The sequence below is a fragment of the Alnus glutinosa genome, chromosome 9, assembly GCF_958979055.1.
Source record: "Alnus glutinosa chromosome 9, dhAlnGlut1.1, whole genome shotgun sequence".
Lineage (NCBI taxonomy): Eukaryota > Viridiplantae > Streptophyta > Magnoliopsida > Fagales > Betulaceae > Alnus > Alnus glutinosa.
This window is the reverse complement of record NC_084894.1, coordinates 7,388,607-7,415,632: the sequence shown is the minus strand read 5'-3', so window position 1 is coordinate 7,415,632 and position 27,026 is coordinate 7,388,607. Positions and strand designations below refer to the sequence as shown.

The window sequence follows — 27,026 nt, the reverse complement described above, 5'->3', positions numbered from 1 at the left end:
ATGCAACTTAAACAAGAAGTCAATAAATTGATCAAAATAATTATTCATATTTTCAAAAGTCATGATTCTCTGATAAATTTACGAACTAAAATATTCTTGTTTCAAAGATATCTAACCATTCAATTCCAATGAAAGGCTGGCCATATATGGTTTAAGCCCTTTAAATATATTGTTGTTGGTTAAATTTTCAAATAAAACGATTTCTAGCTGGAGTGGTACAAATTATATTACCCGATGGGTTGGAAATATATGAGAAAATTTATAGTGATAGTGGGGTTAATACTCGTTCTTCTTGCGCTAATTCCCTGCGGCCGTGCTCTTCCCATCCACCTTCCTCCCTCTGATCATCTTGATCATGTTCATGGCACATTGTCTGATTGCATTCAAACCAAACTTGAATCTTGCGTAGAAAGGAAAAAAGTTTTGCAACGTCGACGTATATATTGAACAAGACCGTTGCATTTATCTTAGCCTTGTCAACTGCTTCGCTAAAGCTGTTCCTGATGACCCATTATATTCTAGTTTAAAAAGGTGTTTTCACCTTTGCCGTCGCAAGGAGCCAGAACATGTTCATGCAATTTGTTTACTTGAATGTGTCATAATTACATGCATACAAGGAAAAAGCACCAAGTTAGCATTTAAATCCATATATATTAATTAATCCATGAGCTAGCTCGACTTTGCGATGAAGTAAATTTTCCTCTCTCTCCTTCTCGTTGTGTGTCCATAAAAAAGATACAAGGAAAAACTTCACTTATGATTTTTGATCTTTCGCCACTTTGTAGTTAAGTACTTAAATTTTAAAAAGTACTGTTAATTTAGGATATATATCTTTCAATTTTTTTTAACTTCAACCATCTGTTAGAATATTCCGTTAAATCCTATCAAAATGCTCAAAATACGCCTGTTTTTTTTTTTTTTTGAAAAAAAAAATTAGAAATTTTTTCAAAGATTTAGGATGTAACAAATATTTTATCTGTTTAGAAATTCTAGGGTTTTGCTTTATGAAATTGTAAATGAAAATGGAAGATTATGATGAATTAAAGAAATGAATGATGATTTGATGAAAGAAATTAACGAGAACAGTGAAGAAACGGAATAGAGAGAAATGGAAGAAGAAATTAAAATGGAATTGATCAGGAAAATGGAAAACACTGATAACAGGCAAATTCGAGGATGCGCAAAACCTCCATGAGTAATTCGAGGTACTCCCCCTCTATTTTCAATCTAAGACTGGATTACAACTTCAATGCCTAAAACAATTTATTGGTCTTAGCTTGTTTATATAGACCCACTTAAAGGCTTACTAAACTAATAAGGCCAAAGACCCATTATACTACTAAGGCAAAGGTTTAATACTATTATACTCAGAACACTAGGCCCACTACTAATATACCTATGATGCAGGAATGGGTATTTTTGCAAATTTTATTAAATTCTGACCAATACTTAAATCCTTGCAATTTTTTTCCTAAAAAAAAAGGAGGGATTTTTTGAGAATTTTGACAGAATTTAACGGAAAATTCTAACGGAATGTTGAAATTGAAAAAAATTGAAAGATGGATACTATAAATTAAGACTTTTTAAAGTTTGAGTACTTAATTGTAAAAGTGATGAAAAATGAAGAGTTATAAGTGAAGTTTTCCTAATATATTATTATGCAACACATGCTTAAAATTGGTCTTATATGTCAAAATAGAAGGCCTTCAATATTATAATGTTTTTCTTTTCTTTTCTTTTTTAATATTATTGCAGACAACATTAAATTTATTTATTGAGCTTGTATCATATAATCACGCTAGTGAAATGTTGGTGATTTCAAACTGCAAAAAAAGAGATCGCACGTGAAAAAGCAGGGTGTTGGAGTGGATGAGGCAAGGATAGCGCACGGCTACTGTTCTTCTATATATGTCACTTTTTTTTTTTTATCAGGGTATTCCAGTTCACCTATAACGGAGCGTACTTCGGAATAGTGGGCCACACACAGTGGTAGCGTAGTCAAGCATAGAGGCCCACCAGGATCCCTGGACTAATCCCTGACACCACTTTAGAGATTGAGCCTTTAAATGCGGACTATGCCCGGGTGGTTGGACCTAAGAGGAGGTATCACCCTAAGGATTAAAACCTGGGATCAGAAGGGAGAAATGCTCTACTATCCCGTCCTGACCATTGGGCCACCCCTTGGGGTTATATGTCACTCTTGAAATGTGAAAATAAGTAGATGTAGACATACTATTTAAGTTAGAGATACTGTGGGAAGAAATGATTTACATTGGTGAAGACGTGTATAGATCGACGACCTTTAGTTTATTTACAAAGTTCAAGTCAAATTGGAAATTTTTATTATGTTCCTTGATTTTGATTTTTAGGATTACATAGGTATTTTTGAATATTTTACACCACTCTCTCTCTCTCTCTCTCTCTCTCTCTCTCTCTCTCTATATATATATATATATATAAACCCTAAACTCAAATTAGGGTTTTAATGAGTTTGCATTTTGAGAAGAGAGTTTGTACGTTACCCAATTTTACAGAATTTGATCATGAAGGAAAACCTCATCACTTGTGGGCATAAGTATCGATCATTGGTCAAAGTACGTAAATTTTGTATTTTTATCTATTAATTTTCTTTATTTGCATTCTTCAATTTTGTTTATTTTACACAACAGTAACTATTAATACACTTCAAGGAAGAGTTTAATTTCGTTTATTTTACGCAACAGTAAGTAACTAATACAGTCCAAGGAAGTTTCTAAACATAATACATCATTCGTACGCAGTGAAAACATAGAATCCTTCAAGTTATAATTTCAATGCGTACTTTATGAGGCCAGGAATATGAGTATTCAAAAGGTAGTCTTCCCAATGAATGCTCTTGGGATCAAAGCCAAACAAATGTGCATCAACACCACTCTCACTTGTTACCATTTGTAGCTTTTCTGTGTTGGAGTCGTCAAATCTGTATGGAAATGAAAAGCTTATTATAATTGGATACAATGAAAGAACAATTGGTAAATTATTTAAGCGAGCACCAAGATAAGTCATAAATACCTGCCCGTAAAGAACACATATGGTTTGTAAAGTTCAGCCAATCGTATCCCTGACTTTATCTTCTTCTTAAGATCAATAATCATATCCTGATTGTACTGGAAAATCACTGCATTCGCAATCTGAAATACCTAGAAAATAAGAGGAGAACACTTATGATCTTAAACTCTTCTCAAAAGCCAAATCGGTTGCAACAGAAATTTGCTACAATATGATACCAGGATTAAGGTCTTACCACATTTTTTTGGCCATAAATAAACGTATTTTCCTTCGACAAATCAAGTTAATTACCATGCTTAGCCCCATTAACAAGAGCTTTCTTATTATGATATTTTTCAATAATTTTAGTTTAAGCTGAAAAGAAGCTAAAAACATATTATTTTGACTTTGGTGGTCTGTATAAATAAGCTACTTTCCCAATCCTTTTACACTGTTGTTTTTTTATTTATTATTAATTTGAAAATTTAAAAATAGAAAACTGTTACTGGAAACAAGAACTAAACAAACCCTAATTAAGCTTTCATTTTCTGGACATAATTTTGGTTATGGGAGTAGACTTAGACAAACCTTGAGTGGAAGTATGTATCGAATAACCATGTATGCACGAAAACTAGCCATGCTGTTCAACACCATCAACTTGCCGACTTTGATTGATTTTCCATTTTTACCAACCAACGGATTTTCAGTGAAGTATGAACGGATGAAATTTCTAAAACTTGACAATTTTATTGGATTTCTCCAGGAAGACCCCACATGGAGGATGATCTCAGAAGACTGATTTGCACAAGCCACCATGGCCACAATCATACAATTTACCACCATATCTGCCGGTATCTGCATGATTTTTCAAGTTCGATCAATTCTAGAAGCTTACTTAATTAGCAAAATGTATATGGACAAAAACAAGCGTAGAAGCAATTACAAATAGATGTGCGTGTACATTTACTTGAAGAATGAATATAACTCACTATATCTAAGATTGTCTCATGATAGCCAAGAAAGCATTTCAATTTCCCTTTACCGTAGGCAGCAATTATGCCGTCAATGGTTCTGTAACAAGTAAACAAGGATGAATTAGGTATGAAAAAAGAAAGAACGAACCAATTCTTGTTGATTACTAAACAAGATGTGATATTTTCTAAAAATTGTAGCTACTATAAATCTATGTTAAACTATATATTAGTACCTCACGCCTTCAATCCAACCAGAAAATGGCTCTATGTAAGTACTGGATATCATGGTGGGACGTATGATAACAAGGGGCAGGTTCTCGCTAAAGCGTCCTAAAAGCATCTCTCCCATTGCCTTTGTATAGACATAAGTGTTTGGCCATCCATATAGTTTTGCCCTTGCAGTTAATAAAGTAAAGAAACAAAATAAATCAAAACAAAAATGGCAAAATCAAGTAATTAATCAATTATGTACAGAAGAAAGAGACTCTTATTACTTCACAAAAATTATTTCGAGTACTGCTACATAATTGGAATTAAGGTTTCAACTTAATATTATGCCATATATATGTTATTAACGAACTTTCACAAGAAAATAGGTCTTTAGCAACTAAAGTATCAATGACCAAAATGACGTCGATCTTTTGATAAGTATTTACGAGTGACAACATTTTGGAGTACTGCACGAACATTTTCTCGCTCCGGATGTTGCAGGAAGGTATTGGCTATGATAGTACTCATTGCAAATAATTCATCTATTCATGATGACTATTGCTGTCGCTAATACTAGGAAATTAGCTCTTTTTGCTAAAAAAAATGTATCAGCGACAATGATACATACATAATATAAGTTTGTGTTAGTGAAAACTATAATCGTTACTCCTACAGAAATAATATAATTATATCAGGAACAACATTTCATGGTTGTCGTTAATATTATAAAAATTTGATATTCTTGGCGAGAAAATGGTCACCATTGATGTTAAAACGACATCGTTTTTAATAATGTTAGGGAAATTTGTATAAATTAAAAGAGAGCTTCTGGTGACCCCGGACAAGCGCAGAGCCCAACGGCAATAACACGGAGAGTCCGGAGAGGAAAGGAGGAACAGTGAAACATTAAATGGAGGCATTAATGGGGAAATCACTTCATAAAAAAGCAGTGGTCCAGCGGGTCAATGACAACTGCCGCCATACAGGAAAGCATGAACTGCGGCGTGAGATGACCATTTGGGACGGCCGAAGGGCATTAATGAGGAAAAGGTAAGCATCTCAGAGTAATAAATGGCCGTACGGACTAAGGAGAAAAGGGGGACAATAAAGAACAAACAAAGGAATAAAAACAACAACATTTTTTTCCAGGTGATCCAATCTAAAAAGAAGATTTTCCATCCCTCATACTTTGAACCCATACTAATTTGATCGTCGGAGGAGATTTGGCCGGAAACCCCGCCGGTCCTTTTGTTTTGCAGGACTTGGAGAAAGTCGTTCCCAGGCTTTTGCTCTAATCGTTCGGAGTCCGGGAACCTCAGGAGCTGACATGTGTTACATTTGAAATTTGACCTCAACATTTTGGCGCCGTCTGTGGGAACGACGTGGTCGCGTGTTCCCGCCAATACAAGCGTGTTTAACACCTTTCATGGTGAGTACGCGGTTGACTCGAAGAAGTATGACTGAAGAGAATATGCGTGAAGAGGCGGGGCCCTCACATGATCCCCAGGCAGAGATAGCCCGCCTAAATGAAAAGGTAGCGCGGCTCGAGAAGGAGTTGCAGGAACGAGATCGCACGGAATGGCAGGAAACTCAAGAAGAAGTGTCGCAGAGTGGCCAGAGGAACCACAAGCGCGATGTTGGGCATCCGGAAGGAGTAGCGGGAGATGAGGGTGAGACTGATAGTGACGCTGAACTTGCTAACCTTGCGAAGAAGGATGAAAAAGGGAAAAAGAAGTGGGTAGAAAAGTTGACTAAGTTAGAGCAGCAGTGCGATTATTTGATGGGTTCTGCTCAAGCGGGAGTGAAGGGAAAAGCTTTGCTGACCGACAGCTTGTTTTCCACCGCTGTGTCCCCTTTTACTGAACATATCATGTCGCGCCAACTCCCAAGCAAGTTCAAGATGCCCGAAATACCGGTGTATACGGGGTTGGGGGACCCCATCGAGCACTTGGCAAGTTTCCGTGCGCATGTGGCGCTGCATGCCACGCCGGACGAAGTCGCATGTAGAGCTTTCCCCCTTACTTTGGCGGGAGGAGCCAGGGAGTGGTTCAGGACCCTGCCGGCCTGCTCGATCGCGAACTTCGAAAGCCTTGCTAGAAAGTTTGCGTCCCAGTTTATGGCTGGTATTGTCCGCAAAAAGCCTGCTCAGCAATTGATGACCATCAAGCAAGGCCCTCAGGAGTCATTAAGAAGTTATCTGCTCCGCTTCAATCAGGAGAGGTTGGCCGCCGAAAGCCAAAACGAGCAATTCATTCATTGTGCCATCTACCAGGGCATAAGGAAGGATGGCGCTCTTATGGCGGATTTGGCGAGAAGGCCGGCAGAGAGATTGCAGGATTTTTATGATCGTGCGGAGGAATTTGTGAACCAGGAAGAAACCCTTCGGGCATTTCGAGAGACGGAGGAAGCTACGAAAGGTGGTTCCGGGGATAGAGGAAGATCGAAGCAGGGAACTGTTCCAGTAAGGAAGGAGTTCACTCAGCGCAAGCCTGTCAAGAGAGTCGAAAATTACAGCTGGACGCCTGTTAATGCCCCAGCTAGAGAAATCCTTATGGAGATCAGAAAAGATCCGAATTACAAGGATCCGTCCCCGATAAAGGGCCGGCCGCATCCCCGCAATCGCCATAAATATTGTCACTATCATGACTCCTTCGGCCACTGGACCAATACATTCGTTGCCTTGAAAGAAATGATCGAGAAGTACATAGCTGATGGCAAATTGACACGTTTTTTGGGTAAGCGTGAGGACTTGACGGCAAGATTTCCGCTGAATAGACCAGCTGGGGGTCAAGGTTCGGGCGGCCGGGATGCACATCCGGCACGTCCCCCGTACCGCTACGAGAGGAGGCCGGCTCGACAACCTGATAGAGATTTCCAGGCAGAGAGGGCGCGTCAGCGAGAGCGGATTAGAAGCCGCGGTCGGCACGAGGGGCCGGGCGATTTTCCAGAAATTCAGACTATAACTGGAGGCTTTGGAGGAGGGGGTGAGACTTATTCGGCCCGAAAGTCGTATGCCCGAGAGATGAGGGAGGTGTCCATTTATTCGGTCGCAAGACCGTTGAAAACAGCCAAGCGTGAGAAGCTGACCATCGCTTTCTCGGACGAGGACTATGAAGGGGTGTACATGCCCCACTCTGATGCCCTGGTGGTGACCATGGTGATAGCGAATCATAGGATACACCGGGTCTTGGTGGACAATGGCAGCTCTGCCGATATCCTATACAAATCAGCTTTCGATTTGATGAAGATTAGCAGGGATAAAGTTTCCACTTTCCGCTTCCCTTTGGTAGGGTTTGCCGGGGAGCAGGTAATGCCCTTGGGATCGATTGAATTGCAAGTTACCGTGGGGAGTCCCCCCACCCAGAAGACAATTCCGGTCAAGTTCCTTATAGTCGACCAATCGTCGGCTTACAACGCAATCTTTGGGAGGACGGCTCAGGCCGAGCTAAAAGCGGTAACTTCGATACCTCACCTTTGTATGAAGTTCCCGACGGATGATGGAGTAGGAGTGGTCCGGGGAGAGCAGAAGGTGGCTCGCAAATGTTATAACATCTCCTTGGGAAACCCTTCCAGAGATGCGCGCCCCAGTGTGGGGGCAAGCCCTTCCAGAGATGCACGCCTCGATGTGGGGGCAGGCTCTTCAAGTAAATAGCAATTACAGATGAGGAGTCCGACCGGCGACTTGGAGGATGTAACGGTCGGGCCCCAAAACCGGAAGCTCCGGATTGGAGCGCAGCTCCCGGAGGCGGAAAAGAAGAAGCTGGTGGGGTTTTTCCGTGACCATGTTGATATCTTCACTTGGGAACATAATGAAATGCCGGGAATAGACCCCTCAGTTATCGAGCATCGACTAAACGTCGATCGGAACTACAGACCCGTGAAGCAGCGGAGGAGAACTTTTGCGCCTGAGCGCAACTAGGCGATTGTAGCCGAGGTGTGCAAACTGCTCGAAGCCGGTTTCATTCGAGAAGTTGATTATCCGGAATGGTTGGCCAACGTGGTCTTGGTGAAGAAAGCGAACGGAAAGTGGAGGATGTGCGTAGACTTTACGGACCTCAATAAGGCTTGTCCTAAAGATTGCTTTCCCCTTCCCCGGATTGATCAGCTAGTAGACTCGACGGCGGGACATGAAGTGTTGAGCTTTATGGATGCTTTCTCCGGTTACAATCAGATACGGATGGCGGAGTCTGACCAGGAAAAAACCTCTTTCACTACTGATCGGGGATTATATTGCTACAAAGTAATGCCGTTCGGACTAAAGAATGCTGGGGCCACTTATCAGAGGCTTGTGAATAAAATGTTCGAGGCCCAGATCGGCCGGAAAATGGAAGTGTATGTAGATGACATGCTGGTTAAGAGCTTGACCTCGGGTAATCATGTCGCGGACCTGGCGGAGACGTTTGATACGCTACGCAAATACCACATGAAATTGAACCCGCAGAAGTGCGCATTTGGTGTTGATTTCGGAAAATTCCTAGGATTTATGGTGTCGCAGAGGGGAATCGAGGCGAATCCTGACAAGGTGAGGGTAATTCTGGAAATGCCGTCCCCCCGGACGACAAAACAGCTACAGCGGTTGACAGGAAGGTTAGCGGCATTGAATCGCTTTGTTTCCCGATCCTCGGATAAATGTCTACCTTTCTTTAAGGTCCTGAAAAAAGCCTTCAGCTGGACGGAAGAATGTGAGCAAGCCTTCGCGGAATTGAAAGCATACTTGGTTAATCCCCCGCTCCTGAGTCGCCCGATGGAAGGAGAGATCCTCTACTTGTATCTCGCGGTTTCGCAGACTGCAGTCAGCTCGGTGCTAGTAAGAGAGGAGTCCGGCAGGCAGAGGCCGGTATATTTTACGAGTAAGGTTCTGCATGGTGCGGAGGAACGATACCCCCGCATAGAAAAGTTGGCATACGCTCTTGTAATCTCGGCACGAAGGTTAAGGCCCTACTTCCAAGCACACGCTGTTCGGGTATTAACAGAATATCCCCTCCGAAAAATATTGCAGAAACCGGATTTATCAGGAAGATTGGTCAATTGGGCAATTGAATTGGGGCAATATGATATTGAATACCACCCCCGGACGGCAGTGAAGGGACAGGCTCTGGCAGATTTTGTAGTAGAGATGAATGAGGCACCAGGAGTGGAGGAGTTACCAAAGGACTCAACCTGGACGGCCTGTGTAGACGGCTCGTCGGTAGCGGGGAGATGTGGAGCCGGGATAGTTCTCCGGGGTCCCAATCGAGAAGAATTCTGGTATGCCCTCAAGTTTGGATTTCCCGCAACCAACAATGAAGCTGAATACGAGGCCGTCCTCTCGGCCATGGAGATTGCCCGGGAGATGGGAATAACGAATTTAGAGATCCGGAGTGACTCGCGTGTGGTAGTTGAACAAGTGAACGGGAGCTATGCTGCCCAAGGGGCGAAGATGCTGCAATACTTAAACAAGGTACGCCAATTCCACCATTACTTTGATAAGATTGTTCTAACCAAAGTCCCCAGGGAAAAAAATGGCCTGGCGGATGCCTTTTCGCGTATTGGCTCGGGTACAGACCCGGCAGTGACCGTAAGAGGCTACAAGATTTTGGTTAAAGCCTCCCCAACGATATCGGCAGATGCAGAAGTGATGCAGTTGAATGAAGCGGAGCCTGAGTGGGGAACAGAAATCGTGCGGTACTTGAAGACAGGAGAACTTCCCCCAGGGAAAACGGAAGCGCAGAAGGTCGTCCGGAATTCAGCTCGCTATGTTCTGGTCAGAGGGGTACTTTATAGACGAGGGTACTCCCTGCCCCTACTGAAGTGCTTGTCGAACGAAGATGCGAACTATGTCTTGAGAGAAGTACATCATGGTGTGTGTGGAAACCATTCAGGAGCGAAGGCGTTGGCGAACAAAGTTGTGAGGGCAGGATATTATTGGCCGACAATGATCAAAGACGCGAAGGAGATGGTGAAAGCGTGTGATACATGCCAGAGATTCACCCGTTTGTCGAACAGCCCCCCGGAATATCTTCATTCAATTACCTCGCCGTGGCCGTTTGCAAAATGGGGAGTTGACATCGTCGGACCCATGCCGCCGGGCAAGGGAAATCGAAAATTCATTGTGGTTGCGGTCGACTACTTCACCAAGTGGGCCAAGGCTGAGGCGTTAGCCGCAATAACCACGGAAAATGTTATAAAGTTCCTATGGAAGTCTGTGATATGCAGATTCGGTATCCCGTACGCCATGGTGACCGATAATGGAAAGCAATTTGATTGTGATCGCTTCCGAGAATGGTGTGCCGAACTGGGCATAAGAAAAAGCTTCTCGACCCCCGTGTTCCCCAAATCTAATGGCCAAGTTGAGGCCACCAACAAGACGCTGGTCCAAATATTAAAGAAGAAGCTCGACCCCAAGAAAGGAGCTTGGGTCGAATATCTCCCCGAAGTGCTCTGGTCCTATCGAATTACTGTCAAAACTGTTACAGGGGAAACCCCCTTCGCTCTAACTTATGGAATGGAAGCAGTACTCCCTGTGGAAGTAGGGTCACCAAGCTTTAGGGTGGCCCACTATAATCCGGGGTTGAACGAAGCGGGGATAAATCTACAACTGGATTTGTTGCAGGAAAGGCGCGAAGATGCCCGTGTAGCATCCGCAGCATATCAAAGCCGAGTAGCAAAGTATTATGATAAGAAGGTGAAGCCTCGGTCGTTCGGGGTTGGTGACTGGGTCCTACGAAAGGTGAACCTAATGACTAAAGAGCTGACTGATGGGAAACTGGGCCCAAAATGGGAGGGGCCGTACCGAATAGTCAGTTCCAGCAAAAATGGGGCCTACCGCCTGACCACAGGACAAGGAAAAACAGTGCCGAGAGTCTGGAATGTAGATCATCTTAAAAAGTATTATTTTTGAAATTATACATCCTTGTAAAGTAACTATTCTATTCCTGCAACAATGAAGGCAATCATGTCCGATCTCAGACTTGGCCCCCCCTGGGTTTCGGACAGGGGGGCGGAGAGGAGCCCGCCCTTAATAGGGAAAAAACGGGAGGATGTCCGATCTCGGACTTGGCCCCCCCTTGGGTTTCGGACAGGGGGGTGGAGCCGATCTCGGACTTGGCCCCCTCCCCTGGGTTTCGGACAGGGGGGTGGAGAGGAGCCCGCCCTTAATAGGGAAAAAACGGGAGGATGTCCGATCTCGGACTTGGCCCCCCCTGGGTTTCGGACAGGGGGGTGGAGAGGAACCCGCCTTTAATAGGGGAAAACGGGAGGATGTCCGATCTCGGACTTGCCCCCCCTGGGTTTCGGACACGAGGCTGGAAAGGGCTTAGCGGCCTAATTACAACCTCTTACTTTCCATAGAGTGGACTCACCTCTCTGCAATACAAAATCCCTCCATTCCCTTCCACCGGGAACGCAAGGATTTAGGGGGGCAGGGAGAGGGAGAGCTAGCACTACACTTTTGTTTGGTTGCGACAGTTAAAGGTAAAAGTAAGTGCTCAAGAATAACAGAAGAATAACCTTGAAAGGGAATATTTTGAGAGAAAAAGGACATGCTTATTGACAAAATATACAGTTACATATTGCAAAATATTTTAGCTGGTGAGCATGAAGGCAGGCCTTGTGCGGTAACCGGTCATCGGCCTCGAGCCTTTGAATAGTTGGGTTCCCGTCTGCCCGGCGCCGTGCCCAATGCAAAGTTGGAGAGTGGCGGGGAAGTCGGACGATGGGGTCCACTCGACGCCATGGCCGACTACGAGAGGAACTCGTAACAAGGACCGGCGACTCCCAACCGGGCATGACGAGCAGTGGAATATCTCCAGCATAAAGCCGGAGATCGCGCCTCCCTTGCTCGATAAAGCCGAAGATCACGCCTCCAGGTGGGTCAAGGTGCTTGAATTGGGGACCAAAGCGTGAAAATGAGGCGCTCTTATCCCCAGGTCTAAGTGCTGGAATCGCAAGGACATCACGACCCAGACCAGAGAAAGCAAGTATTGGAATTTGAAATGAAAATATGATGGTTAGGGGAGGTCTGGAAACACATATATATACACGCTTGAAGTTGTTTAATGCTCTCGTGATCCTTGCAAGGGCAGGTGCACCTAACTCTAAAAAAGCTGAATTGGGAGTGAATTCGGGCCGGTAGCCATTAATGGAGCAAGGTCAGAGGAGATGAGTATTAATGGCAGCAATAAATAAGGCATACGGATCCTCTTTCATTGAAAAATGATAAAGCAAAATAATACATCAATGTTTTCAAAAAAGAAGAGAGAGGGGGGAGAGTCATCATTGGTCGCCGGGTGCGCAGCTAGAGGAAGGAGCCCCTTCTCCCCCTCTCTCCGGGGACTGCGCGGCCCCGGACGTAGAGGAAGTGGACCCTGACTCTGAATCCCCTGCGGGAGCAGGTTCGGGGGCTTTTGGACTCCAGTCGGTTACGTGAGGGAACTGGTCAACTCCTAGCCTAGCCATGGTCTCCAAGGCCTCGTCCGGTATCTGGATGGTGCTGATGTCGAGATCCTTGAAGGATTCGTCACCGGCAGGGGCGCTTCTGGCGACACCTCTGTAGTACTCGAAGCCCCAATTGAAGCCCACGGCCCATGTGGCGTCTCGGAGCTCCGGAACCCTCGAGAGCTCCCTCGTCAGCTCAACCACCTGGAGATGAAGCTCTTCAATTCTTTCCACTGCTTCTCTCCTATCCTCAAACGCGCTGATCTGAAGGTCGATAGCTTGTTTTTTGTCAGCAAGGGCCTGTTCGAGGTCCGACTTGACCCGGTCTCTGGCAGTGAGTGCTATGCCCTTCTCGGACAACGCTTGATCCCTTTCCCCGGCGAGCTTCTCTTTGTCTAGCAAGGCTTGATCTTTGGCCGCCAGGGTTGATTGAAGTTCGGATTTCAAGGCCGAATTCTCGGCCTGCAGGGACTGGATGGCCGCCCGCAAAGAGCCGGAAGACTGAAGCTCGACCTCCAGTGTAGCCTCGAGTTTGGCCTTCTCGGAGAGTGCATCCTTTAGCCGAGCTTGGGCTGCGGATAAGTTGCTCTCTAGGGCCCCCATGTCGCTGACCATCTTTTCGCAGCTGTCCAGGGTGGTCTGTAGCGTGCTTCCCCGAAGCTCGGACAGTTTCTGAAATCTCAGCCGGTGCTTTTCGGACTCGGCCAAAGCCCTCCTTTGCCCCCTGGACTCCTCTTCCAACTCCTTCACGCGAGCCTCCAACGACCGAACGGATTCCTGTTGGTCTTGCTCGGTATCGCGAATGCTCCTTCAGGAGGTTGCAACGTCCACGGCGAACTAAACAGAAATAAGGCATCAGTAAGTGAGTGGGAGTGGCAGACAATTTCAACCCAAGTAAAGATTGTCGGAACCACATACCTGAAGGATCTTCCCGGTAAGCTGTTCGGCGTAGCTTTCCACTGGGAGCTATCCGAATAGGGGACTGTAGTCCGGAGAGACCAGGGAGCTTAGAGCTTCCAAGGGACATCTCGCCAGCCCGTCGGTTCGGAAGTCCTGCTGTAGCCCGGCAGCCGCAGGGGCGTCCGGAAGCACGGAGGTTGAAGCTTGGGGGGCCGCGTGGACTGGAATCGGGATCGGGGACTCGGGCCTGGAGGATGAAGCGAATATCGGCGAACCCTATTCGAGTGCCTCCCTTTCGGAGGCCACTTCTTCTTGTAACTTATTGAACTCCTGAGAAAAAGTGTCTGGCTCTTCCCTCAGTGGCGGATGAATTGGTGACCCACTAGGAGGAACTTCGCCCCCCACGACAACCTCAACTCCGGGGGTCGATTCGGCCTCCGGACAGGCAACGGGATCGGCTGGAGGGAATTCCGGCGTAGTGGGCGCAGGAAGGGACATAGCGGTCGGAGGGTTCGGGCCGCTCGGGGGAGCGTAAATCTTGGCCATAGCTAGAATCCGGCCGACCATGAACCCACTGTCCCGTTGGGCTCGAGGTTTTTTGGACTCGGGGCCCTCTTCGGCCCCCGTAGCGACCCTCTTCCCTTTCTGCTGAAGTAGGGGCACCTCATGTTGCGTAACCGAGCCCACTGCAGGCCGTGAGGGAAGGTTGGAATCAGTTGGAGAAACGGCAGAGTGCTCCGCCACTTCGATGGGAGCAGCGGCAGTGGCCACCTCTTCGACGGTGTCCTTGAAAGAAATGGGGGGCGAGCGGGCGCTTAAGCCGGGGGAAGAGGGACCCGTCCGGGGGTCTCGGGGAAGGATCTTTACGGCCGGGGAAGAATCCCCCTCCTCTTCCTCGGACACGGCCTCGGCTACTTCGTCAATCTCCCTCATAATGGAGTCATCGGAGCCGATTGATGAGTCAGAAGACGGCCTGTCCGGGAGGACCTCAGGGCCCCGGGAAGCCGGGACCTGTGTTTGTTGAGCCTTTGAGGCGCGTGTTCTCCGGGGAGACTGAACGGCCTGCCGCCCAGGCGTACTCCCTTTGTGGGCGACCTTCCTCAGAACCTTACCCGGAATGGGCCTACTAGTCGTTACGGACCATCAGGTGATCGGGGTCCCCCGCTTGTCCAAGATCACTTTTTGCTCCGGGATCCGGTACCCGAAGCACTCGTTCAGGCTTTGAACTGAAACGAGATTTTCATAGTCGATCGACGACTGGGCCGCCCTAGCCGAAAAGGAGAGCATGGTGTTGACCTCTTTGACCTTGGCTATGCTCAGTGTGGGTAAGATCCGTAGGTCGTCGACCAATGGCCTCCATTCTCTGGGCACTCGTTCGGAGTCCGGAATGACTGACTGGGAAGGGCATTCCCATTCCCCGGAGACCCAGAAGAACTGCTCTCTCCAACCTTTGTTATTCCCGTACTTGCGCTGATCCAGGTAAATGAATATCGGATCCTGGCGCACCCGCAATTCGACGGCCCCGTCCTTAGTAGATGGACGGTATATGCTGAAGAACTGAGCGGCATCCATCTCAGTTCCGAGGACCAGCCGCCATAGGATAGACGACGCCACTATGTATCTCTAGCCGTTCGGCGCTATCTGACCGGGGGCTACCCCAAGGAACGCACACACCTCACGAACGATCTTTGGAAACGGAAGCCGTACGCCTGCCATGAGCATGCGCTCTGTCAGGGTGACCTCGCCGCCGGCTATTCCCAGCGATCCGGGCTCTTGGAAGAAGACGTTGACGGAGGGGCCGATGTTGTAGGCCCTTCGGAGGGCCGACTCGTGATTCGCCAGCCAAGTCGACTCCAACCGGTCTTCCGGCGGCACCAAGCGAACGACCCCGAGTCTGGTAATCGGAGGTGGGACGATGGCCAAAGGAACTGGTTCGCCGGAAGTGGCCGCGTGGCCCATAATCGTTGAATCTCCTCTGCGAGTGATAGTCATTTGGTGATCGAAAGAACTAATGGAGAAATGGAGCTGAAGAAGAAGAAGACAAAAACAGGGTAAACGATGGAAAGGATGATCGGAGTCGATGTCAACAGGAGATATTTATAATAAGGCCGACAGCCTCTGGAAGGTGAGAGGACACGACTGTCTGACTGATGGTGGCGAGCGTCCATACTGTCAGCACGGTAACCGAAAAGGTGCACTTCAGTCATTGAATAATTACTTATTTTAGGAGCCTCACGCTTAAAGGCTGAGCACCATTAACCAGCAAGAAAGCATCCCAACGGCCGCCCGTTTAAGACGATCGAAATTCACCCATGGTAGACGGGATATAGGTATCAGCTCTAAAGCGGGGCAGTGGACAGACACGTCGTTTCCCCATACCAAGGGGGAATAGATACGACACCCACAAGTAATTGGGATGTTCGAGACCCACTACCTGAAATTGCGACACTAAGAACTTCATTCTCAAAACCCAAGCGTCAAAGACAGATCGATGTAGGGTCCGGCCTCTTGGGGATTCGGTGGGCATCGCCAGAATTCCCGTCTCCTTATGGAAAATGAGAGAGAATTCGGGGGGTAATTGTTAGGGAAATTTGTATAAATTAAAAGAGAGCTTCTGGTGACCCCGGACAAGCGCAGAGCCCAACGGCAATAACACGGAGAGTCCGGAGAGGAAAGGAGGAACAGTGAAACATTAAATGGAGGCATTAATGGGGAAATCACTTCATAAAAAAGCAGTGGTCCAGCGGGTCAATGACAACCGCCGCCATACAGGAAAGCATGAACTGCGGCGTGAGATGACCATTTGGGACGGCCGAAGGGCATTAATGAGGAAAAGATAAGCATCTCAGAGTAATAAATGGCCGTACGGACTAAGGAGAAAAGGGGGACAATAAAGAACAAACAAAGGAATAAAAACAACAACATTTTTTCCAGGTGATCCAATCTAAAAAGAAGATTTTCCATCCCTCATACTTTGAACCCATATTAATTTGATCGTCGGAGGGGATTTGGCCGGAAACCCCGCCGGTCCTTTTGTTTTGCAGGACTTGGAGAAAGTTGTTCCCAGGCTTTTGCTCTAATCGTTCGGAGTCCGGAAACCTCAGGAGCTGACACGTGTTACATTTGAAATTTGACCTCAACAAATAATAAGAAAGGCAGGAGTCAATGGTGCCACATACAAATTCCCCATTAAAGAATTCCTCATCTAAATTCATTCTAACACTGAAATATTTCTCTCTCGCAAATCTTTCTTTCTGTCTTTCTCTTCGTTGTTGAAGCACCAAGCAGCCACAAAAGTATCTCAAATTTTCATTTTTAGAGGACTACCACAACCATAAACTTCAAAGTTGAAGTATTTTACCATTCTGTCGTACCCATTAGCCGAGAGCTATCTTACACATTACACAAACACCATTTTTTTTTCTCACAACAAAAATATTTCTCAAATCTCACTCTCCTCAACTCTCTCTCTCTCTCTCTCTCTCTCTCTCTCTCTCTCTCTCTCTCTCTCTCTCTCTCTCTCTCTCTCTCTCTCTCTCTCTCTCTCTCTCGGTTTCAGCCTAGACCTCTATTGTTTCACTTTCTTTGTTTTCACTTTAGAGGGTTGATTTAAGGTTTTGTCCTACAATCGATAAATTTGAAGGGCAGTGGGAGTCAGATTTTGTGGTAATTTTTTGTGTTCCCCCCTTTGCATTTTTCTTTTCCCTCCGTGTTTGGTTGGCTATAAGAATGTGAGGGAAATGAAATAAAAATGAGGAAAATTTGGGCATTGCGCATTTGGGTTGGTTTCTTTCTATGTATTTGTTTGCTTGTTGCATGTTTAATTGGAATTGGAAAAGCTCTCTCTCTCTCTTCTCCGAAATTCCAAACACTAATTTTTACATTCTTTAAGGAGTGGAAATTGTGGTTAGTTTTCGTGTTCAGCCTTTTCATTTTCTGTTTTTGTTGTATTTGCCAGCTAAGAAAGTGAGGGATATGAATTGAGAAGAGGAAAATGGGGGCTTCGTGTTTCTGGGTTGATTTTGATTCTTAAAATGAAAAATGAAAAGTAGAAATATTAGTACTATTTTGTGCGTTAAATATATTTTAATCCCTTCAACTAACAACCAATTTTTATAAAGCCACAACTGACAACTATGACACTTAGATATATCAAACTACCAAATTATTGTATTTAACCCACTCTGTTAGAGGTTGTCGTCTGTTTGGATGGAAAAGTGGTCATGTGAGTGGCACGTGACCAATTTTTTGTCATTATTCCTATAATACCCATCATTTCTTTAAAACTAAAATAATAATAAAATTTTATAAAACAAAATTTATAGAAAAAAAAAGACCCCCTTGTTTCCACTTTTTTTTTTTATTTTTATTTTTTTATTTTTTTATTTTTTTTTATTTTTATTTTTCTTGTTTTTAAATTTTAGGCTTTTCTATTGATTAATAAATATAATGGGTAAATCTAGTTTTTCAATGTTCAAAATGAGAATAGTTTTGGAAAAATTTGGTCAAAATACGGTTTTTTCATCCACTCTAATGATCAACCCTAAAAAAGTGACTTAATTGCAACAAAATGGTAATTCAATGTATTTAAGTGTCACACATGTATGTTCATGGGGGTAAAAAAAAAATGGTTGTTAGTTTAGGGGGCCAAAGTATATTTATCAATTTTTTTTTTTTTTTTTTAAAATGCTTGGTTGTGTTTTTGGGTTCGGTTTGTTTTGTTCCATTTTCTAAGAAAATATATCCATGCCCCCCATAGCACCTTGCATAAAAAAGTACCAAATGAAAATATAAATATTTAATAAATAAATAAAATAACAAAAATACATATATATTATGGTGTAAATAGATGGAGCTAGAGCAATGAAGCTCGTAACCAATTGATTAGAAGAACAATCAGAATTTAGGTTTTTAATTTTTAAAATTTTTGAATTTGTGCAAGCATAATCAATTGAGGATGGGTCTCATTCGACCAAGAAATTATCTCCACAAATTTTTGAATTTGTGCAAGCATAATCAATTGAGGAATGACATTCAATTGGAGGGAACATGGTTCAAAAGGGAAGGTAAGCACTCTATTCCTTCATTCAAAAACACACATACACTAACTCTAGAAATCTTTCTCTCGAGGAAGAAGGGCTTTTTCTAAGTTCTCAACTAACTTAGATCAACATTGGAGGTATCCCCATTGGCTCGCCCCTACAGGCTTCTAACCCATTTTTCTCTATGGTTGCAGGAACCCCCATTGGTGTGGAGTTGGCCATGAAGATTTCGGCATAAACTAAAAGGTTTCCCTACCAATGCTCTCTATCATAATTCACATACCCCTCTCAACCCCTCAAACTATCATCTAATTGACAATATCTCTACATCCATGACAAAAATACCTTTAATAAAAAAAAAAAAAAAAAAAAAAAATCGAAAAAATCCATTGCTCGAACGGGGGTGGCCAAATCCCCCCCAAATGGAGCAAGAAAACACTTTGAAGGCGTGGCCAAACCACCTCCAAATGGCTAGGGGGTGGTTCAGCAACCCCCTTCGGCCATGAGGGATACTTTTTTGTCTTATTGAAAAATATTTATGATCATTTTTTGGTTTATTTGTTGGCCTTTGGAGGATATTGACAACTTTTTATTTTCAATTTTAAGTAATAATTTGAGGGGTACATAGATTTTTCTCATCTTTATCATGTATGTTTGCATGACAATCTATTGCACACAGAAGTTCTACAATGTGAACTTTTGCTTCCAAAGACAGAGCTGGGGGTGGGTGCTATAGCTTATGGGCAATTCGTTTGATATATTTTTTTTTTTAAAACAAGGTGTGATTTGATTTTCAGTTTATTTGACCCCTACTCATTAAAAATGTTGGCCATATCTGTTAGTATTTTATGTTAGCTACATCCTGGATGACAAAAACACTTTATGTAATGGTTGCTATTTAAACAGGTTTATCGGTCTTTTAAGAATCTTCATGTTTTAGGGACAATGTTTATTTCAAACCTTGTGCCTTGTCACAAGTTTCTAGAAGATGTTCATAAAGATTCCATGCAAATTTCAAGTCAGCTAGCTGGTTCCTGTGCAACCGTCCGGACTGGCCTTTGAAGGCCTCCAAACGCCCCGCAATGTCTAGAAGATTCAGCGTTGAAGACGTTCGGACGTCAAGGCAACACCGTCTGAACGCTAGGTCAAGCTTCTCCAATTTCTACACGGAGTTGAATTTCAGTCGACACTATTTGAAAAGTTTCTGCAATACGTCAAGACAACGTGGTAACACATTCGAACGTTGTCCAACATTTCAGAATATTCCAGGTTTCTTTTACAAGCGCGGAAATGAGTTACAGCGAAGACCGTCTGGAAGCTCGGCCAAGCCGTCTGGACGTGGACCTGATATGGGAAGGATTTGCGCTAATCTGGAAGGCGGTCACAGAAGACTGTTTGGACAAGGTAATCTTCCGTCCGGACGCTCCACAGCCAGAGTTCGATTTTGAGTAGAATTAGGTTTTCTTTAAGCCTAATATAGAAGGCTATAGGCTTGTTAATTGTAAGAATTTAGTATAGAATTTTATAGTGCTTTGAGAGGGTGTTTAGGGAGAATTGAAGATCCGCTAACTCTCAAGCCGTTGCCGATGTGTGCTCAACAGTTCGTGTGAAGTCTATCTTAGGGGTCGGCCCTAAGGTAAAAGAATCCATCAAAGACAATACTCCTTCAAGTAGGAGACTTGGTTGGGAAGTATTCACAATGGGCTTCGTGTTATAGTTAAAGGTATGACTACTACAATGGGTTTTGTGAGTATGAGTGCTTTGTAACTTGCTTTGTCTTTGGATAATGAAATTTCTAGGTTTGACTGCCCCGAAATAGTTTCTCTCTTCACAGAGTTTTCACTTCGTCAACAAATATCTTGTCTCTTTTATTTTCCACATTTAAGATGTTTTATTGCACTCGAACACATACTTGATTATTTAGAAGTTAATATTTATTTTCACTATCCATTAGGAATTTTGGCGCCTTAGCTTCCATTTTCTCATCTCTTCGACTGGTTTCATCTTATTTGGGACGATAACTTTATTCTCAAAACTTTTTGCTTCTAATATATCTTGCCCTTAATTGTAAGGTTCTATAGTACTAATTCTTTCCACCAACAACGTACCATGCTTATTATATGAACCATGAGGTAATTAATTAATCATACCTATGATGAAGGCAAGCCCCCACGTGATTGAGATCACACCAAGTAACCGAGTAGCAACTGGGACTATAATTACTATTTATAATTTTTCTTCAAGGATAACTTAAAGTTAAAAATAAAAAATGAAAAATTAATTATTTTTTTAGAATCATAAAAACCTTTTAATTCCAAGACCCTTCATGGCAGATGTGATGGCTCCGTCAGTGGCACCTAGTCGTCGCAGTTTGTTTAGGTACTCCTCCACAACTTCTTTCTCGGCTTCGATATCTAATCTTGAGGTTCCATTGAGCGTCTCTCCCATTTGAAATGGCCTCTCTAGTATGCGCCCCTTCTTTTCGCCGCACACATAGGCTGAATTTGAAAAACAACATCAATCATTGCCGGCGCTGTCAATTGAAAATACTGCACTCTTTACCAATAACCGTTAACTGCTATACAACCATACTACACAAGAACTTTAATCCTCCCTTTTTTTTTTTCTTTTTTCTTTTTTTGGTTAAGTAAAAAAATTTTAATACACAACAGATTCAGTGTAAGAAATAAGCAGGGCAAAATTTATGTAGACGAACCGGTTGATACATGGAGGAGAACTTTTAAGTTGACACAATTCCTGGCAAAGCCCGAAACATGCAAAGCGCCAAATGTATTGATGCCCAGTGCCACGTCATATCTAAGAGAATGAAAAAGAAAATAATAATAATTCAAATCATCTCATCTCTAGTTTATGAACAATTATTAAACAATATTGTTTTAAAAATTGAAACTGGTAAACTAATTCAATCAATCTAATCATAAACATACTTATATATATATATATATATATATATATATATATATATATATATATATATTTTAGAATAAAGTCCACATAACCCTCTAAAACTATCACCTAATTGACAATATTCACATAAACTTTTAATTTGGAAAATGTTCCTCCATTGTGTGTTTTTACACCCCCAAATCAGGGGTGGTTAAATTTAAAAATTAAAAGAAAAGGTAAAAAGTTTTCATTTTTTTTTTAAATAATAATAAATTTTTTTGAAGAAATTAAAAAAAAAGCTTTTTTCAAAAAAAATAAAATTGGTTTTTTAAATTTTTTTTTTTTAAAAAAATAAATTTATGGGGGTATTTCTGTCTTATTGAAAAAATTGTAAGATTATTTTTGTCTTTTTACTGTTTTATGTGGACATTGACAATTTTTTAATAGTTTAGGAATGACATTATCCCAATTGAAAATTTGAAGAAGACATTATCAATTAAGTGGTAATTTCATCAACTTTTAAGAGTACGTGAACTTTTTCCTATATTTTAACATGACTAATTCTCTTATTAACTTAAGGTATGCATTAAATAATCTAAATCGTGTATTTATTTAATATGAATTTTTGATTGGTTGTTATAAAATAAAAACATTTTTGAAAAAATTGGTTGATTTCATAATTGGGCTGGTTAGTTACAGTGCAGTCCAACTCAATTGAAGTTTTGCTGGATTCAATAAGGTTCAACTCAATTTGATTGATAGAATACTTAGGAAAGAGAATAGACCCAATCAAATAAATTGTAAGTGTTGCTTATTATACGAAAAGTACATGTTTTTTTAATAATATATATTTTCATTTTTTTTTTATAAGGAATTAATTAATAGGAAAGTATGTGCTTATGAGCTTCTCACATATATGCTTAAAAATATATGTTACTTTATTAAAAGGATTTATATGAATTAAGTACAAATTAACTAGATTGTAACTAATTTATGTCCTAACAAAATTCGAAAAAGGACAAAGATCCCTTGCAATTGGGGATTCGTTCTTTTATTTTTGTATCCTTTTCTAGGAATCTATTATTATTTTAACATTTCAAAATGGTTGTTGTTTACGGATCCAGCTTCCATGCGGTAATAAAAACTATCACATGGATGCTGTGAAATTTTGTGTGGTTTACATTTTGCCACATCTAAGATAAGCAATTAATTCTATTCCACGTTTATTTAGCCATTTTAGATTGATTCACCACTTTCGTCTCTCTCTCTTTATTTCTGTAGGAGATAAGCACCAGATATAAGGGCCTTAACTTTCAACGTACTCTTTTGTTTGGTCTTGGCCATGGCAATGGAGGCAAATAGCCACTTGTGTTCCATTTTATCTGGGTTCTACAAGTTTTCTTACCCAGTTCGTATTAAAAAAAAAAAAATGGTTAATGGGTTTGGATTATAGGTGAATTCCTTCTTTTCTATGGATTTTGTTTGTTTTTATTTTGCGTTCTTCTATGTTTGTTTTCGATCTTCAACTGGGTAAGGAGAATTTCATTTTATCTGGGTTTTGTAACTTTTCATACCTAGTTTGTATGTTTAAAAAAAAAAAAAAAAAATTGGGTATGCATTTGCATTATAAGTTGAGGCCTTTATATCTTGTGTTTACCTCCTACAGAAAGAGAGAGAGAGAGAGAGATGGAAGTGGTGAATCAATCTAAAATAGCCAAATAAACGTGGAATAGAATTAATTGTTTGTCTAAGATGTGGCAAAATGTAAACCATACAAAATTTCACAGCATCCATGCAGTAGTTTTTACTACCGCATGGAAGCGGGATTCGTTGTTTACTACCTTTCATCAAAGGCTGTGGTAGCAGCAGAATTTAGGATGATGTCTATTTCTTTCCACATATCCTTTCTTTGTTCACAATCTTGGACTCCCAAATTCTCATAAGAGACATCACCCGGAACCGCGATAATCTTTTCAGATATAAATGAATCTAGATTCGCACCCCACTTCTCCCGGACAACTCTAAATAAATCCTTTCCAATGACCTGGGAAATAATTATTAAAAAGTTAAAACAATAAAAGTAGAAGATTTCAAATAATATTAAATAAATTTAATTTTAAATAAAACCTATTCTCCGACTTTAAACGTCTTATTTTTTGGAATAATGGAGATAATGAAAATAATAATAATATTCAATTACGTCGTGGGTAAAGATTTTTTGGGCCTTGGGATTAGCATTGAGCAGCCAAAATTCCAATCAAAATTTAAAGGGACATCAATAGATTTTGATCTCAACTGGCAATTGGATGCATGGATTGGCAAAAGAACTAATATATCTTTCCTTGTGCAGGTTGAAAGTGTTAGATAATCCTATCATAAATATTAACGTGAATTGGAAATAATTCCTTTGACAAATCAGGTTTTATTTTTCAATTTTTTAAATTTATTTTATTGATAAAATCCTACCTAATATTAAATATTGGATTAGTCATATTATCAATTGAAATGAAATGTTAGAAAAACTTGAATACAAAAACTTAAATAGTAATTTTGCATTCCAAAAAACGAGAAGAATCATTTTTAAATAAAAAATAGAATATTAATAGTAATATATATATATATATATATTTCACTTAAATTGTCATATTTGGCTTCAAAATATATTGAGTCGGCCATATATACACTCATATATGAGTGAGGTTGTTAAGCGTGTATATATATATATATATATATGTGTGTGTGTATGTGTGTGTGAATGTAAAAAGGTGAAGTCACACATTGAAATATGTCAAATATGTGAGCAGTTAACATATGATATATAATTGGCCGGAATCAAACTCATATGTTTAAGATTATTTTAATTGAGCAGTATTTCATCGTATTATATTATAATCTTATTAGGAGAGCCCCCGAAAATATCAATCTTCCAATATATCACCCATATATAGTTGTTTGCATTTAGTACTTTCTTGCAGAGAAAAAAAAGAAAATGGGATATTATATACCTCATTATGCAAGCGTTGTGTGGCAGACGCAACATCTGAAGCTCTTATGAGAAGATAAAGCCTTTTGACATTTGGTTGCACTCTCAGTATTTTCTCCACAAAAGCTGCGTGCATGGATAGATTCAAGCAAAGTCGTTGCGGAGTAAAAATAAAATCATCTCTTAGAACAGATACACACGTAGACATGCAGAAAGAAAGAGGTTCAGAGGTATATATATTAATTTACACGTTACGTACGTACCTTTTGCTAGAAAGCCAGTAGCACCAGTGACTAAAATAGTCTTGTTCTCAAGAAACTGGGGCATGCTTTCCAACTCCATGGAAAAGAAATGGGAGAGACAGAGAGAGATCTAGAGTAGTACGTTAATGGTGATCAATGATAACTGTGACGATCTTAAGCAAGGATCGTAGATAATTTCTTTGGCGAATTTGTGAGGTATGTTGGTTTGTATATATAGTATTGTTTCGTATCCATTAAGTAGCTAGATATTTGTTTCGCTCATAACAAAAAAAATAAAAAATAAAGATATTTGTTTAAAACAAACATCGTACGGCTTTGATATTTGTTTAAAGAATCGTACTGTTACCCGCCATCGTGTTACATCGCAACGCTCCTCTTGAAATAAAAATCGTATTTGCGTATGTTGCTTGAAAATTGACAGTCAGCCAACTCTTAGACAAGCCGGTTGGCGACTTAAAAGCATCCGTACAAATATGGATATATATATATGACCGTCAATTATTGACGATACTTATAAATTCGGTACAAATTTAATATAAAATTAAATAGTTAGGGATAAATTTAAAAAGGTTTAAGTCATAAAAAGATCGACCTATTTAATAAAATGGTCATTAACAAGTCAACTCATCTAATCCACAAGTTGACTGGTTCAACTCGTATACTAAAACCTTTTCTTTTTTTTTTTTTAAAAGAAAAGTAAGATTTTACGGTTACCCTCTCTTTCAAAAGTAACAAAACGCTAGTAATACACATATAAAACACAAGACATGCACACTTTTAGTACATTTGACTTTCAAGTTTTCACTTTTAATTTTCAAACTTTTCACTCATTTTCGTCACTTTCCAACTAAATTTTACTTTTGCTTGCAAGCCTTGCATGATTCTAACTAGTTTTCACTACGCTGCCTACGGCCTATGCACATGTTCCACAGTAACACGCCTATCAAATAAGGCAAATATCAATCAATTATCAATTTGAACGTCTGATCACCTCGACCTCGAGTCTTGTTTCACGCAGATACACACTCTCCTAGTTGAGAGTTCGAGTCTTCGAGACTCTTCACTTCTTTAGTCTTCTCTAGTTCTTCTTTACACTTTCATTTCATCTAACTTTTTCTTTGTTATTTCTTGTAGATGGAGCAAAACTCAGATAGTAAGCCGGGAAAAGTTGATCGCAAGGAAACTCTCCTTCTCTCTCGCCGTAACTCAGCATTTCTGTGGCATCGTGGGTGTCTTTGGCCGTTTGTCCAGACAAGTTAATTTTTTTTTTATTTTTTTTTTTACGAAACAATGAAACATGAAAGTAGTAGTTCATCCTTTTTAGTTTATATTTTGTCTTCTTCTTCTTCTTCTTCTTCTTTTTTTTTTTTTTTTTTTTCAATTTTTTATTTTTTATTTTATAAAATTTATTATATAATTGGTCAAATGAGTAGTGTCGTGTCAACTCGTTATTTAAGTGAGTCGTATTAAGATTGAAGGGTACGATCGTTTTAACTAAATGGATCATATCAAGGTTGGCTCTTACAGAGTCAGGGGCAATGACGGAGAGAGGGGGGGGCCGGTGGGGGCCATGGCCCCCCCTCAACTCTCAAGAAAAAAAAAAATAATTAAGGTAAAAAAAAAAATAATTAAAGTTTTTTTTGCCTATTGACCCCTAACAAGAAATTTTTTTGCCCCTTGGCCCTTTCCTTTTTATTATCTTTTCAACTAATTTCATCTCATTTAGAACGATAGCTTTATTATCAAAACTTTTTCCTTTAATATTTCACGGTAGCAACAGACATGTCTGAGAAGGTAACGATAAAATAAGCTTTACAAAATTGTAAAAGCTTTGATCAAAATAAATTAAAAGGGTTTAGTAAAGCAGTGCATTGGAAGAAGACAGATGTGAATTTGAGGAGTCACACGCCTAACAAAGCTCGATTTCCTAAGGATGTGTGGCAAAAATAACGTAAAATGGATAAAAATAGCAAGATGACATTAGAAAAGTCTAGAAGATATGCGTTTCATTTGTATTGTGTTGTGTTTAGCAAAATGTGTTTTAAATAACAGTTAGTGGGTTATTGGGTTAGTTAGAGTGGATTGTTATAACAAAAGGAGTAAGATAATATTAGCTTCAAGAGCCATGTCATTCAGGTAAAGTATTGCGAGAAGGTCGAAAAGCACACAATTCAACCAATTGAAATTTCTCAATTTCAATACAGAAATTGAGACATTTTTTATTTTTTATTTTTTGAATCTTTGGACAACGGTTTTCTTTACTTTTTTTTTTTTTCCAAAAAACTATTTTCACTTTTGCTTATTG

General features: G+C 41.2%; 1 protein-coding gene across 1 annotated transcript; it reads right to left on the bottom strand.

Annotated features, from left to right (window-relative positions):
* Nucleotides 1-2,642: 2,642 nt before the first annotated feature.
* LOC133878382 (fatty acyl-CoA reductase 3-like) lies at nucleotides 2,643-24,888 on the bottom strand. The gene is made up of 10 exons (XM_062316933.1): nucleotides 24,722-24,888; nucleotides 24,481-24,584; nucleotides 23,317-23,519; nucleotides 21,285-21,385; nucleotides 20,874-21,066; nucleotides 4,235-4,396; nucleotides 4,017-4,098; nucleotides 3,616-3,882; nucleotides 3,052-3,179; nucleotides 2,643-2,959 (listed from the first exon to the last, which is right to left on the bottom strand). Exons 1-10 carry the CDS (start codon nucleotides 24,798-24,800, stop codon nucleotides 2,803-2,805), a joined length of 1,476 nt encoding a protein of 491 aa, XP_062172917.1. The 5' UTR covers nucleotides 24,801-24,888; the 3' UTR covers nucleotides 2,643-2,802.
* Nucleotides 24,889-27,026: the final 2,138 nt, after the last annotated feature.